Source organism: Phodopus roborovskii, unplaced genomic scaffold (assembly GCF_943737965.1).
Source record: "Phodopus roborovskii unplaced genomic scaffold, PHOROB, whole genome shotgun sequence".
NCBI classification, from domain to species: Eukaryota; Metazoa; Chordata; class Mammalia; order Rodentia; family Cricetidae; genus Phodopus; species Phodopus roborovskii.
In genome coordinates, this window is record NW_026125278.1 from 5,207,217 (window position 1) to 5,222,751 (window position 15,535).

At 45.9% G+C, this 15,535-nt stretch overlaps 1 protein-coding gene across 1 annotated transcript in view; it reads left to right on the forward strand.

The window, feature by feature from the left end:
• Ddah1 (dimethylarginine dimethylaminohydrolase 1) overlaps nt 1–15,535 on the forward strand; it is a 122,316-nt gene that overhangs the window by 87,533 nt on the left and 19,248 nt on the right. Inside the window, exons 2-4 of the mRNA XM_051194812.1 lie at nt 3,114–3,213; nt 8,113–8,186; nt 9,089–9,208. Coding sequence (XP_051050769.1) covers nt 3,114–3,213; nt 8,113–8,186; nt 9,089–9,208 — 294 coding nt within the window. The remainder of the gene's footprint in view (nt 1–3,113; nt 3,214–8,112; nt 8,187–9,088; nt 9,209–15,535) is intronic.

Below are 15,535 nucleotides of genomic sequence, written 5' to 3' on the forward strand. Positions count from 1 at the left end.
TGCACACTAACCAAGACAGGAGAAGTGGCTCGGTGACCCAGAGCACTTGTCAGGCTTGGGTACAGTGGGATCATAAGCTAAGGTTTCTGATTTTCCCTTAATTTCTGATCTCATGTGCTAACAGGCAGAATCGATGCTGTTCCTTCTGACGGCTTCTCTGAGAAACTGGAAGTTCCCCTGCAGAGTTAGGGCCTGAGAAGGACGGGGTGTTGATTGTCCCCCTCCTAAACGTACATTAAATCAGTATTAGCCATGTCTGTGTAACCAGGCAACAAGCAGATTTTTGAAGGTTCATGGCTGGGTCTGTTGATATAAAAGTTTCCCTTATTGTCATCATACTTAATGATCCGAGGGCCTGAGTAGCTGCTTGCCCTAGGCTGTGCGTCAGGGCCGTGTTGGGCCTATTGTGGAGACTGCGTATGCTTCCCTGGGAGTCTGTGCCAGGAGAATCCAGGCCTCAGTGGGCAGCCTGAAGGGCTCTGTTGTCTGCTCTGGCAGACAACAGAGGTTAGTTAGCATCCCGATTGCTGCGGCCCATCCTGCACCTCTCAAAACTGTCAGCATCTTAGGTACATTTCCTTGAGCTCTTATTCACACATTCGTCTCTGAAAGTGATACAACACCATCCACGTTATGGCGTGGATGTCCATGTCTGTCCCAGTGACTGATGACAGGACAGCAAGCAGGTATTTTTCAAAAGGGACTTCTTCTCCTCCACAAAACCCAGGATGACTGCAACGTCAGTAAATAAATCTTCATTTTTAAGAAGCCACAATATTTTTTCCTTTAGAGTTATTATAAATGTCCAACAGCTTCTTACTATACACATGCACTCAGAGTTTTCAAAGGAAAAAAAAAAAAGTCTTATTCCATGATCCTGACTGATTGCTTTCGAAATTCAAACTTCAGTTTTGAACAACCGAGGATCTGAAAGACACACTGGTTTGGGAGACCAGTGTGCAGAGAGCACCCGCCTTGTTTCTTCCTGTCCTTTAACCTGGAAGAGTTTGAATAAAATTCCTGAGTTGAGATGGGCCGTAGTTACAGACAGATAAGCTTTTCCGAGCGGAATCCGGGAGGCTGCTCAATCCCCAATTACTGAAACACTGAGTTCCGCTGGAAGCAGCTGCACCAGCAATAGGAAGGGAGAACCGGGCCGCCGGCTCTCACGCCCTCTCTGGTCACACTCAGTGAATTTTCCAGACACTAAAGCTGCCATCAGGAGCAAACTCGTGTGTGAGAGCCCAGGTTCAGAGTCTCCCAAGTCCTGGTAAATGTTTTGATCGTGTTTGTACGCTGTGACAATTCGCCTTCCTGTTAGAAGAAGTCACCGGAGTATTTACGGTCTAAAGACCATTTTGTCCATGGAAATAATTTTTATTGTTCTGAGTCATTCTGTTGTGTGGAAATGGAGCATGAGTTCCAGGACAAGGATGAGACGATGTGTTTGCTTTTCTTTACTTCCTCTTAAATGGTTTTGAATGCATGAATGTCAGTATTGTCAAAGTATTTCCATATTTTTATTGGTTTAGAAGCAACGCGGGTAGAGATGTCTCCTCGCTGACAATCCGCCCTGTGTGCTCAGCATCTTGGCAGGAATGCCTGCCCAGTGGGATGTGAGCCCTTGTTTTTCTCTTAGCCCCACTCATGTTTTTCTTCTTAATGGACGCTTACCATTTTAAAGGTTGCAGAAACCTTGGGGAAAATTGAAATTGCTTTTGCTGAGCTACCAGAGGGATGCCAATTAAGTTGTAAGCTTCTGAGGGCACAAACCTGTAATCCTAATGCTCAGAGGCAGAGGCATGAGGGTCGTGAGTTCAAGGCCAACCTGGGTTTCCTAGTAACATGTTGTCTCAAAATTTTAAAAGTGAAAATAGATTGAGTCTCCATGGTAGCATTTCCTGATACCACCCAGAGCACTTCCATGATAGATAAACCCTAGACCCAGGCAGTTCCTGACCTTTATTTCTCAATATTTCTTTGATTTCACAACCGTTGTTAATAATAACCTCTAGGGAACTAAGTTTTTTAAAATACATGAATAAATTTTAACAGCAGGACTGCTGTGGGATGCCCCCTGTATGCTGTGAATATGTTTTATTGCCATTGGTTAATAAAGAAGCTGATTTGGACAATAGCCAGGCAGAATATAGCTAGGCAGGAAATCCCAACAGAGAGAAAGAAGGCTGAGTCAGGGAGATGCCATGCAGCTGCCAGAGGAGTAAGAAGCTAGAGTATTACTGGTAAGCCGTGGCATGTGGCAATGCATACATTAATATAAATGGGTTAATTTAAGTTGTAAGAGCTAGTTAATAATAAGCCCGAGCCAAAAGGCCAAGCAATTATAATTAATATTAAGCTTCAGAGTGATTATTTTGGAACTGGCAGGCAAGAAAGAAACCTTCAGCTACACATTACAGCTTATATTTACTGAGAAGCCATGGGTAAATGGCATTTTAGAAAGTATTTTCAAAGCAATCAATGACTGTCCTTGCTTTAGACTAAAATGTCAAGTTCCTAGTCATCACTGTTTCAATTACTGCTCCATCTTACTTAGGCTTAAAATTAATTCTTGTACTTTCTTACAAGAGTAAGAGAACTGGGTGGGCCTCCGGCCTTCTTGGCTTATCAGCATGCTTACCGGTCCATCTCCAACACTGACCTAACTAGTTATCCCTGTTAGGCAAGAAGAGACTAGTACTAGTCAGCCTTACACTAGAAAGAAGCTGATCAGATTTTGTTTGGTTTTCAAGGCACTGTATCATTCTGTAGACCACGCTGGCCTTGAATTTCAGCAGTGTTCCTAAGTTAGCTCTGAAATGCCAGGGTTGCAGGCATGAGTTACCACCCCCAACTCTAAACAAGTGCTTTCTAGCAAATAATTTCTTCTCTTAGAAATGATCATTTCTGATCCTGCTCTCTGCCATATATCTATACAATATACGCTTTTTATATCCACAAGAATGAGTGTGTGTGTGTGTGTGTCTGTGTGTCTGTGTCTGTGTCTGTGTGTGTGTACATCCGGGAATATGATTTGGTGCTCAGTTGCGGAGAGTTGGATTTTTACATTAGGGAGTGGTCGGTATTAATGTGAATTGTTTTATTTTCAACAGGTTGATATGATGAAAGAGGCTTTGGAGAAACTTCAGCTCAACATAGTAGAGATGAAAGATGAGAATGCAACCTTAGATGGCGGTGATGTCCTGTTCACAGGTATGAGTACATTGATTTCCTATTCTGATACCTGACTCAGACTTGCTTGTTTCATTAACTTGTTTCTTTAGTCGTCGAAATAATGGATACAAAGCGCAGGGGCCTAAAACATGCTCAGAAAATCACCGTGAAGAAGAAAGAGTGGCCTTCCATTTGAGATCATCAGTGTGATGTTCACACACAGTCCAGGCTTCCTTGCAGTACAGGTCCTTTTTCCCCGGTGCATATCATTCGAGTGCATAACTGATTGTTCTTTATAGAGGCATTTTGGTATGTATCGTGTTTTCTATAACTAAGTGAATATGTTGAGTAGTATTTCCATTGTGTAACCATATACCAGGTTTATGCTTAAAAGATTCTTCATACAAAATTAATATCATTTACAAATAATTTCTTTCCAGATGGCAAGACAAATTCAAATACATTTCTATGCAAATTGATTTGGCTTCATGCCAGCATAACTCAGTGAAATATAAATGTTAGCATTATTGTGGATCTAACCAGAATGCATATAAGGTGGCTACTAAAGAAACAATAATTATAGCATTTAACCTTCCCACTTCTTTATGATGCTGGATTATTAAGTGAAATCTCCATCCTCAGATTCATTCTGGTTATACTGAAGTGCAAGATAATTACTAGAATTTTAATTTCTAGTGTGATTTTGTTTGCCCTAATTGTCAAGGAATTTCACCACCATTGTCCAAATAAAGACGGTGGTCCTGAGGACTAGAGAAAGCAGCCTCGCATGGCCCCCATATCTGTAGCCAAAGTACAGCCCCTTTGTTGTTTAGAACATGTCTCCTATTACTAATGTTTAGATTTAATGCATGTTCCTGGAGAAGGTGCAATGGAAAGAGAAAGCAGCTTTATTTTGTGACCTTTTAGTGTCTTCTTGCTTGGTGTCCTATGCCCAAGGCTGGAGGTGTTGTATTGCCCATCTCCAAGGGGTGACATTCAACCCATGGCTTTTGTGAGTAGCATCTGGTGAAGCCGTGCTGTGTTCCGGCTAGCCGATGTTGCCTGGCACAGACCTGCCTCTGGAGTTTGGGCTGCATGTGCCCTGAGCCCTCAGAACACAGAAGGAGGGAACTGACTGCACATTCATAGCTCTGGTTGTGCCCAAGCCAACTCAGCCATTCTCCGACTCTTCCCAGTAAGATCCCCTTAGATGGTCTTCGTGCCTCTCATGGATAGACCAGAGCAGCAGACGGTTTCCTCTTAGAAAATGGCCTTCTGTGGAGCACTAGATGTGTAAGCCACACCTTCTTGCAGTGCAGAGCTGATCCAGTCAGCTCATGAGAGTAAGACCTGTCCGTCTCCTCCACGGGGCCATGACATACAGCAAGCGTCTCCTCCTTTGGTCAAAGCTGCTGGCCATGTCAAGCCCCTTGTCTTTGCATCACTGAACATGGAGGGAGTCTTGCCCTTGATTAGGTCTGAGCCTTTCTTTCACATCCAGTAAGTTCACATCTTAAGAGTTACTTGATTCAAAACTGAGATAAGGGTCTAGGAGATGACTTGATGATGCCACTCAAGGGCGAGGACCTGAGCTCTAATCCCCAGAGTCCACATAAAGCCAGAGACAGTACCACACATCTGTGGTCCCAGTGCATCTACAGTAGGATGAGAAATGGAGATGGGAGGCTCCCCAGAAGCTTGGGGCCTGCAGGCCTGGCTTGCACTGTGGTCAACGAGAGACCCCGGCTTATGCAGGGTGGTAAGTTTAAAGACCAACACCCAAAGCTGTCCTCAGATCTCTACATTTGTACCCCATTGTTCCCCCCGCCCTCCTTCCCATTTACAATTTTCCCATTTTTAAGTGTAAAATTCATGAACCATCAGTTACATCCCCAATGTATGCAAGTCTGCCCGTCAGTTAGATCAGGCAGAGCTAGGTAACTAACGGATTCTGTAGCGCTTTCTGTGTGCTCTCTGCCCCCTTCTTTCCATGAGTCAACGCTTCATTAATAATTTATCAGGAAATGGACGGAAGGAGAGCTACTTTCCAATTCCACTTCCTGCTGGGAAATGTGTCAGTCACGAAAGCAGCTACTGGGAAAAAATTGTTTCCATCCCATTTGCCTTGAATAGATAACATCAATTTGCCCCCTTTTTTTATTTATTTTGTGAAATATAGATTTCATATAACTGAGTTGTAAATGTGTATGTGCTGCTTAAAGACCAACGATAAAATAAGCGCTTGCATGCCCACCCCTGGCTTATAAAACAGGATCCTGCCAGGACCACAAAAGCCCCGTGTGGTCCCCTCATCCAGCCTTGGGAAGCCGTTCACTTTGCTGTGGAGTTTGTCTCAATATATGTATTTCTAAGTTACATGCCATCTCAGGTTGCTCTTGGTACAAGTTCCTGTGGCTGTAGTGCTCACGATATGACTTTTCTGCCTTTGACCTAAGTAGACAGATGTAAATATAATAGTTTTCTATGTTAAGCGGTGTTCTGAGGGAAGGAATATACCACCAAATAGTCTTTACTAATGCTGTGTATTGTGGGTGCCTCTTGGATTTGTGTGTTATTACCATCAACACTGCTATGTCTGCCCCTGTGTCCTCTGGGCTCATGGTTAAGAACTGTTCTGTAAGGCCAACACTTGGATTCTGGGTTCTCGGATAAAGTCCTTGCTGATTCAGTGTGATGATTATATGATTTTCCTTTCCACTTCAGCCTGTGAGTCTTTCATGTCAGGGATAAAATCCAGCCATCACTATTCACATTGTTGGGTTTAGTTTGCTAATGTATTTTAAGCGTTTGTTTCCATGGCCTATACTTTTTCTTTCTTGCTGTCCTCATCTGGTTTGGATAAAACTATTATATTACTCTCAATTCTGTATTGGAGGGATGCTTCTTATTTTTCTTTTCTTTGGAATCAGTACGATTTACATTGCATATCCCTTCAGCTTGATAAGACAAATGCATAAGCAGTTCCTGGTATGTTATTAATGGGGAGATTTTAAGCCGATTCAATTACTTTAATGATTATTTAGGCTTTCCTGGGTCCATATTGGTGAGTCCTATTTTCTGATTTTATCTCGTTTACCTCAGTTATCAAAATGTTGGTTATAAAATTATTCTTACTGTCTCTTCAGACTCCATTCCATCATAACTATACTCCCTTTCATTTGCCAAGCTTCTGCCTCCCTCCCTCGGTTTCCTCTGCTCCACAAGTTTGTCAATTTTATTAATCTTTTCAAAGGACTAAATATTGGTTTTTGTAAACCCTTTCTCTTGTGTTTCTTTTACTTCTCTTTGTTTCTTTTAAATGTCTTTATACTCTGTTTTTCTCTACATAATGAATTGACATCTTACCAAGTTTTAAATGTATGTGTCTCTAATGAATAGATTTCTCTCCAACTACTACTTATTTAAATCTTTTTTTTTTCTTTCTCTTTTTTTTTTTTTTTTTTTTTTTTTTTTCCCCCTGTTTTCGCTTGCTTGCTTAAAACAAGATCTCATGTGGCCCAGGCTAGCTTCAAATTCATTATATAGTTGATGATGAGCTTGAATTCCCAATCCTCCTGCCTCTGCCTCCCCAGTACTAGAATTATAGACTCTCTCTACCACACCCAATGAGACCCTCTGTTTGATGTGAGTATTTATATTGCCATTTAATTCTAAATGTTTCCTAAATTTCTGTTAGGATTCAACTGTTGACTCATTAGTAGATAATAGTAAATTTATTTTTAATGTGGTTTGGAGACCACCAGCTCTACTGTAGTTGTAGAAGGGAAAGCCATTTACGTTATATTTCCTTTAGGAATTATATGTCAAGCAAATCAATCTTTTTCTTCTTAGAATTCTAAATATAAATGCTGATCTCTAATGAAACCGTGGATCTGTGCCCAGGCCATCAGTGGAGACTAAAACCAGTGTGGAAAGTTAGTGGAAAGCATAGTGGAGGAATTAGGCCATTGTCACTGAACCCACTTGGTCATTCTAGTCCCTCACTGAAATATTTGTGACCATCAGTCACACGCCTTGTGTGAAGCAAGGGATATGTGGACCTCTCTGTTAAAAGAGGAACTATATCTAACAGTCTCTTGGAAACTATCAATTTACTGACAATACAAAGGGTACGGGGAAATGTAAGTGTTAGGAAACCCTCAGCCAAGTCTGATCATAGGATTGAGTTAAGGAAAGGTCTGGTTTCTCTTATACGTGAATGAGGTGGAATTTGATTATTTATGTTATCTTTTTACATTTTGTAGTTTTTTTTCCATACAATGTATGTTGGTCATATCCTTTCCCTCCCCACTCGTCCTCCCAGAATTACATAATTATTATCATTTCGTGTGTATGTTTTGTCTGTGTGTGCCTGTGTACTGTATGCATCCCTGGTGCCTGTGGAGACCAGAAGACCAAGACCATTGGATCCCCTAGAACCATGTTGTTGAGATTTACTGAGCGCATCGTCCCTGTTATGCCTAGAAAACACTACTCCCAACAGACATCCTATTCCTCTGACCATTACGATCTTTCAGCCCATCTGAGACATTCCCTGAGCCATAGGTTTAGGGGTTGCGTTGTATATTTATAGCCATAAGAAACAGTGAGTCCCTTCATGTATCCGGGCAACCACCACCAGACATCAGTGGACATTTTTTATCTTCCCAAGCTGAAACTCCTTCCCCAATCAGAAACCACTACCCATTGACCCCTCTCCCAGCTCCTAGAAACTTCTATGCTGACTACTGTCTCTGAGTTCGAAAGGCTTATTTATCCAAGGGCAGGCATTTCATCAGTTTTTGGAAGGGGAACAGGAGTAACTCTCCCAGCGGTGAAGGGAACGTTGTGATACTTTAAGGTGGTTATTACAGAAAAAGAAGCTGTGCTCAGTCCTTAGGGCCATGGACTCATTGTGTTTCGTCACATCTGTTACAGGCAGAGAATTTTTTGTGGGTCTTTCCAAGAGGACAAATCAACGAGGTGCAGAAATCTTGGCTGACACTTTTAAGGTAGGTGAAAGATGTTTGTGCCTGGCTCAAAGTAATTGCTTAATAAATATTCATGGTCCCGAGGAATCAATATGCCATGCGTAATTGTGTTTACAATCCACCGGCTCTAAAAAATTATTCTTAGTATTTGTACATTTGCTAGATGTTTTAAAGTCTATTAGATTCAAATTTGTCAACAATTAAGACCCACTGAGCTCTCTCAGGAACAAGAAAGTTACTGTGCTCACCTTCTGGCTTTTACAAAGGCACAGTCACACAAACACTAGGGCATGTTCCTGACAAAATCACTTTTAAAAATTAAAGCCTGGAGACCCAGATGTGCCTGGTACAAAATGTGATTTTCAGATTAGAACACAGGCTGTCCTCTACTGGGTACTTACTGTGTACTGGAAATTCCAAAGTATTGCATATGCCTTCCCTCAGGGTCCCTTTACAGCTTGTGGGAAGAATACTTAGTAAGGGATACAAACACACACACACACACACACACACACACACACACACGTGCAAACACACAGGAACGCATGAACGAACACACACCTCTCCCTTCTGAAATCGCTGTTCCCCATGGGAACGTGAAGCTCTAGCTGACCCACAGTGTCCACAAGGGATTCAGACAAGTCTCCCGAGGTAGTCTGCCACACAGGCGGAAGAACTAGCAAAGCAGATGCCACAGTCAAACTCTGGAAGGAAACTGCTTTCTTCTTACAAGCAGTCTTTGTTTAACAATACCTGTGACACACCTGTCAGTCAGCCCCACCACGCCCCCACCACGCCCCTACCAAACCCCCAACCCCGGGCTGGCAACCTTCAAAAGAGCGAGCATGGTTCTGGCAGTTTGTAATCCGTCTTGGAAATTGCTCTGCGGTAACAGCCCCTTGTCTTTCTGTCTGTCTGCGTAGGACTACGCGGTCTCCACAGTCCCTGTGGCGGATACTCTGCACCTGAAGAGTTTCTGCAGCATGGCCGGGCCCAACCTGATTGCAATAGGGTCCAGTGAACCTGCGCAGAAGGCCCTCAAGGTAAACACAAAATGTGCTTCTAGGTGCAGCGGGCCGTGCCTGGCCACAGGCTAGACACCAGGCAGGGATGGCAAGGACGGGCTGGACTGGCATCCGAGACACGTGGTGTGTGTGCAGTGTCTGCTCTGGTTCTCACTAGGGGAGCCAGGAACCCCCGTGTATGGAATGGGCTCCGCGGTGGTGGCCAGATTTCTGAATGATAAACACCAAGTTCATCCTCTTGCACCCTGGGGGTAGAAGGGTATGCCAGTAGCCAGGGATCTTTGTATTGCTTTCTCCCTCTAGTAGGGGAGTTGGTACCTTGAGGGTTTGTTACAATAGTCTTACCCTTTTGTTGTACCTACCCTACTGCATAATGGCCTTCTAGAAAGTTCTGACTCAGAAGGACCTAGGAATCTTGCCTTCTCCACCTTTATTTCGAATGGTAAACTTTAGCACAGGAAATGTCCTCAGTTTCTGGGTGAAGCTCGGCAGGCCCCGGAATACTGTGAGTTTCTGAGTCACAGAGCTAGTCATGGAAGTCATGGATGATGGGAGCTTTCCCTTGTTGCCATGCTTTTCCCTGGGAGACAGTCTGCAGGCTCTGGAAGGGTAGAGACCTGTCTGGCCCGTTACGGCCCCTGATTGTGATGTTCCTGGTGAGGGGCTTGGTACCATTGTCTGCTCTGAGCTGATAAACTAGATGGGGTGCCTTGCTGAGGCCACAAGACTGGCGCTAAGTGGTCTGGAAGAGCAACCCTCCCTCTGATGTGGCCCTTCATGTCAACATGCATGACTCATCCATGAACCACATCCCGGAGATTCCTCATGCAAAGAGTGAGGGGGACGTGTTTGCCCCGTGTTTGCCACGAATTGCTTTGCTCTCTCTCTCGCCCGTCTTCCTCAGCCCGGGCACAGCCTCGCTCACTAAGGAGCAATAATTGCCGTGAGCAGTTTCCCCTCTGTGGGATCTGGGGCTCATTCAATCTTTTTCCCTAACTGTATCTGTGGCAGCATTCGAATCTAGGGCTTTTAACAGCTGTGACTGGATTATCTGCTGTATTTGATTACATTAGAGTGGTTTTCTCTGGTCTCCTGTAGACTCTGCCTTTTGTTTAGCTTCATATGGAAAACTATGACAGTTCTCTGTGTAAAGGAAGGATAATGTCTTGAAAGAAAGCATGTGATGAATGGTACCGTCCAGGGAATCAGGGAAGATGGTATTTCTCCTTAGGGAGTAACTGTGGTATCTGTCCATGACAGCTGAGTTGGTCTGCAGGTGTTTGGAATCGATTATAAGGGAAAGGGAACTTAAGCTTGAACTTTGAACTTTGTTCAAAGGGAACTTTGAACCAAAGTAAGGGGAGAAAAGAAAAGAAAAAAGCCTTTACGTCATTCCCAGAAGACAGTCCTGAATTCCAACAGCATGGTGCTCACGGTCTCAGCAGTTGCTGGCTCTGCCTGGAGAAACTGACCCAACAAAGTAAGAGATAATATAATATGGCTAATTGTAGGAAAAGATTCTAATTGCTACTCAAAGGACAAAGTAAAGCACAGAGCTCTCTAATAGCTAATCAGAGAAAGCCCTCTGGGAAAATGGGACCAGAAGCATGTCAAAAGCAACGGCATTTGTCGGGGCGTGGCTCAGTGAGAGGATGCTCCTGGTGGGGATATAGCATCGGCTGAACCTGAACACAGTGAGTTCGTGAGATGGGAGCCGCTTGCCACACGCCCCTGGCTGGGGCAGGTGGGATCTACGGATGCCGTGATTTAAAAACGAGGGTGAGATCATTGTCATGCGAAGAGTCTGGGTACCTGCACATCTCTGAGTAGAAAGATCATTCCTTCAGAGATGCTGGGCCAGGACACGATAATTGTCTCCATTGCAGCCAGAAAAGAGGAGCACTGACAAGCCAGCAAAAGCCACCAACCCAAAAGTGGTCCACGTGCCAGTGCCCACTGCATGCCCTCCTTCCCTTCCCATTGACAAGTTCTGCAAGATGGTGCCTCTCAGAACATTCTAGAGAGACTTCATAGGCCTTCCTGCCGAGCTCATCTGAGTATGAACAATGAAACCTTCTGTAGCAGAAGCTATAAAAAGCCCCCGCCAGCTCCAAGGGTGCCCTTTGGAGATCATTTTTCCATCAGCACATGAGCTGCCTAAACCATGGGCCTGTGAAGCAGGCGAATGCCCGCCTGTCGTGTTCTCAACATCAAAAAAAAAAAAAACCTTTGCCTTTGTAGCAAGAGCATAACAAACTCAGCAGGAGAATAATGAGCTTCCCCACAGGGCGTGGTCTCAGTCAAAAGGAGGTGGTCAGTGACATCACATTTAGGTGACCTGAGACGCTCATTTATCTGCAAACAGCTTGGCTCCTGTATAAGGCTGCCAATAAAATTGGGAAAGGGTAAGTCCAGCTGCTGACATGGAGATAGGCATCCTGATGAAGACGTGCAGAGATGGGAACACATGTATGGTTTACAAAAGCAGAGCGGTGATAATGTGGTGTTCCCCGCATTATAGGTAGAAATAGTGAGATCGGATGAAATAACAAATATTTTCAGTAGAATCTTATGCCTCAAGGCTCGAGTTTCCTGGATCTTGAATTCCTTGCCTTGATTTCCACTGTCAGCAGCAGCCTGCTGGTGCTGTGACAAACACCTGAGATAAATAGCTTTAAAGGAGCAACATGGGTTTAGTGTCTTCTGTCCATGGTCACTTGACCTATGGCCAATACCATGGAGAGGAGCACACCGGGCAACACACTCACTCACCTGAGGACGCAGGAGCTCCCACAGAAGCGCTGTCTTAGAGTGACAGAACTTACTCCCACTGGGCGCCACATCCTAAAAGTTCCGCCCTTCCAGCAGGGCCACAGGCTGCCGGTCAAGCCTCTGACACATGAGCCTTTGGGGCACAGCCCAGGATTAACCCGCAACTCACACCTTACTCAGTGGCCACTCTCTTTCTATCGGAAAACCTTGTCTTTCTTTTAATAAGATTTTAAATTAATTTTAAATTAATAAGATTTATTTAAGCTTATTTTATATATCGATCCCAGGTCCCTCTCCCTCTCATTCTCCCATGCCCCCCACTGATCCCCCCATCCACTCCCCAGGGAGGGTGAGGCCTTCTATGAGGGATCACCAAAGTCTGTCAAGTCATGTGGGGCAGGGCCTAGGCCCTTCCCCGTGTATCTAAGCTGAGAGAATATCCCTCCATGGGGATTGGGCTCCCAAAGTGTGTTCGTACACTAGGAATAAATGCTGGTTCCACTGCCAGAAGCCCCATAAACTGCCCAAGCCTTGTAGCTGACTCCCTGGTTGGGTCCTATACTGGTTCCCTAGATGTCAGACGGGTCTGGCAGCTCCCGTTTGTTTAGGTCTGCTGTGGAAAACCTTTTCTAATTATCTTTTTCACCAGACATTGTTTCTCTCTAGCTTCTCCTCTCTCCAGTTATTTAGTGCTATTTCCGTGTGTGTGTGTGTGTGTGTGTGTGTGTGTGTGTGTGTGTGCGCACACGCGCGCGCGCACATGTGCACACTCCTACATGAATGCTTACTTGCTTTACCCAGTACCCAGAATTTGACTCGTTTCGGGGAAGCTGTGAATTTGGTTCCAAATACTGTTTTCCTCATCAACCTTGCTATCTGTTAGTGTCTTGGTGAAGAAGCCACAGCCACTTTAGGCTTTTTCTTTAAAGGGAAAACCATTCAATAGAGGTGAATCGTACACTACAAAAACTGCCCTTATCCATCACATCCCTCTGATATGTTTCCTTCCAAATCTGAACCCTCTTTTTCACACATTCATGTAAAGCTGAGACCCCAGGGGGTTGTGAATAATTAGTCTTACTGTATTTGGACATTTTGCCATGGCTTCCTAGCTATTCTTGGCTAACAAAGTGGGTTCTTGTGAATATGGTCATCATATAATCTAGGTTGTAGTGAAACTGAGATCTTGGTTTTAATTAACCTCTTCTTGCTGTAGTTTAACTTGGGTAAGGTGAAAGCAGTTGGCAATTTCTCCACCTTTGATCACTGTGGGAGGAGGTAACAGTACCGGAAAGGTGCCTTGTCGAAAGAGGAGTTTGTTATTGGCCCTGCAGGCCATCTTTGTACATTTTAATTCATACCTATCCTTACTGTTAGGAAAAGATGTCTGTTTGATTTGTTGGTGGATCAAGCAGTGTCTGTGATCTAGATTCTTTAACAGCCTGTTGGAATTCACTGAGACTAGAAGCAGCTTGACTTCAAATCTGAGCTTCTCCTCCAGTAAAGATCCGAATATGAGAAGGGGCATCCATCAATCAGCTCACACGGCTGGAAGCTCAGGGAACATTAGACCACACCCAGGAACCCACAGCCCACAGTGACACATTAGTCCTGAAGGCCCTGTTCGCTAGTGTTGGGTGTCAGAAGAGCCTTGCTGTCCTCAGCGTCACCACACATCATCCTAGGCGTACCTGTCCTCGTCTGGGGAGTGGTCTGCACTGAGAGGTTCTTCTCTTGCAACTGATCTCTGTGCCTTCAGCCTAAGGAGAGCGATTGATTCCCATGCTGGCCCGCAGGGTAAGCATGGAGCCCAAAGAACACAGACACAAAAGGCATCAGAGATGCCAGGCTCCCGCCCTACATTAGTTAATGTTCAAGGTTGGATGCGTCTCCACAGGCGCCGTAGAACCCTTGGTTGTTAGCTCATGGTGCTACTGCTGGAGGCTGTCGAACCCATGGGAGATAAAGCCTAGGACTGGACTGTGGTGGGGAAGGAGCTTAAAGCTTTCAGCCTGCCACTGCTTTGGGCTCCTGGCTGCCTAGATGAGAGGGGTCCTAGCCACAGGTTCCCACTGCCATAAACTCCAACCTGCCTTCCTCTCAACCATGGGCACAATCCTCCTTCCAAGTTGCTTTCTGTCAAGCATTTGATCATAGCCACAAGAAAAGTCTTCTTGTGGGCTCAAGTGTGAAGTCAGTACTTTTAGCAAAAGCAGTTTCTAAGTGTGTGTTATAAAAATACACCTGTTGTTGCAGCAGACTGGGATTAGTCTGCAGGCTGTCCTAGGTCCCCACCCCGCTTCACCCCTGCATGGCCCCCACCCCACTTCACCCTTGCATGGCCCCCACATTCCCACAACCAGCTCATTGTTTTTAATAAAGGAATACATAAAAATTAATTTTGTGCCTTCTCTTACCCTGTTCTTTTTTTTGGTTCCATCCAAAGTCAATCACCTTCCTCTCCCCAAGCGTGGATTCAGTACATGCTCTCTGTCACAGGAGGACAGTTTCTAATAACTGTCACCCCCGTAGGCAGATACTTGCAGTCAGTCCAACTTAATCTCCTTGGTAGCATTTAGCCCTGCAGTCAGAGGAGCACAGTCAAAGGAGAGAGAAGGAAGGAGCTTTCAGAGGGAGGGGGAGGGGGAAGGGAGGGAGAGGAGAAAGTGGGGGGGAGAGGGGAGGGGGAGGGGGAGAGAGGAGGATGGGGAGGGGGTGGAATAGAGGGATGGAGAGAGGAGGGGAGGGAGGGGAGGGGGAGAGAGGAGGGTGGGGGGGAGGGGAGGGGGAGGGGGAGAGAGGAGGGGAGGGGGAGAGAGGAGGGGGGGGGGAGAGAGGAGGGTGGGGAGGGGTGGAATAGAGGGATGGAGAGAGGAGGGGGGAGGGGAGGGGGAGAGAGGAGGGTGGGGAGGGGAGGGGGAGGGGGAGAGAGGAGGGTGGGGAGGGGTAGAATAGGGGGATGGAGAGAGGAGGGGGGGGGGAGGGGGAGGGGGGGGGGGGAGAGAGGAGGGTGGGGAGGGGTAGAATAGGGGGGATGGAGAGAGGAGGGTGGGGAGGGGAGGGGGAGGAGGGGGAGAGAGGAGGGTGGGGAGGGGTGGAATAGGGGGATGGAGAGAGTGCAGGGGGAGAGAGGAGGGGAGGGAGTGGAGGGGGAGGAGGGGGAGATGGAGGAGAGAGTACGCAGGGAAGGAGTTGCCCTGTATTAGTTACTTTTCTGCTGCTGTGATAAAACACCACCAAGACAGCTAATGGAAGAAATAGGTTGCTTGGGTTGCAGTCCCTGAGGGGTGAGGTGCATCTTGGGTTGCAGTCCCTGAGGGGTGAGGTGCATCTTGGGTTGCAGTCCCTGAGGGGTGAGGTGCATCTTGGGTTGCAGTCCCTGAGGGGTGAGGTGCATCTTGGGTTGCAGTCCCTGAGGGGTGAGGTGCATCTTGGGTTGCAGTCCCTGAGGGGTGAGGTGCATCTTGGGTTGCAGTCCCTGAGGGGTGAGGTGCATCTTGGGTTGCAGTCCCTGAGGGGTGAGGTGCATCTTGGGTTGCAGTCCCTGAGGGGTGAGGTGCATCTTGGGTTGCA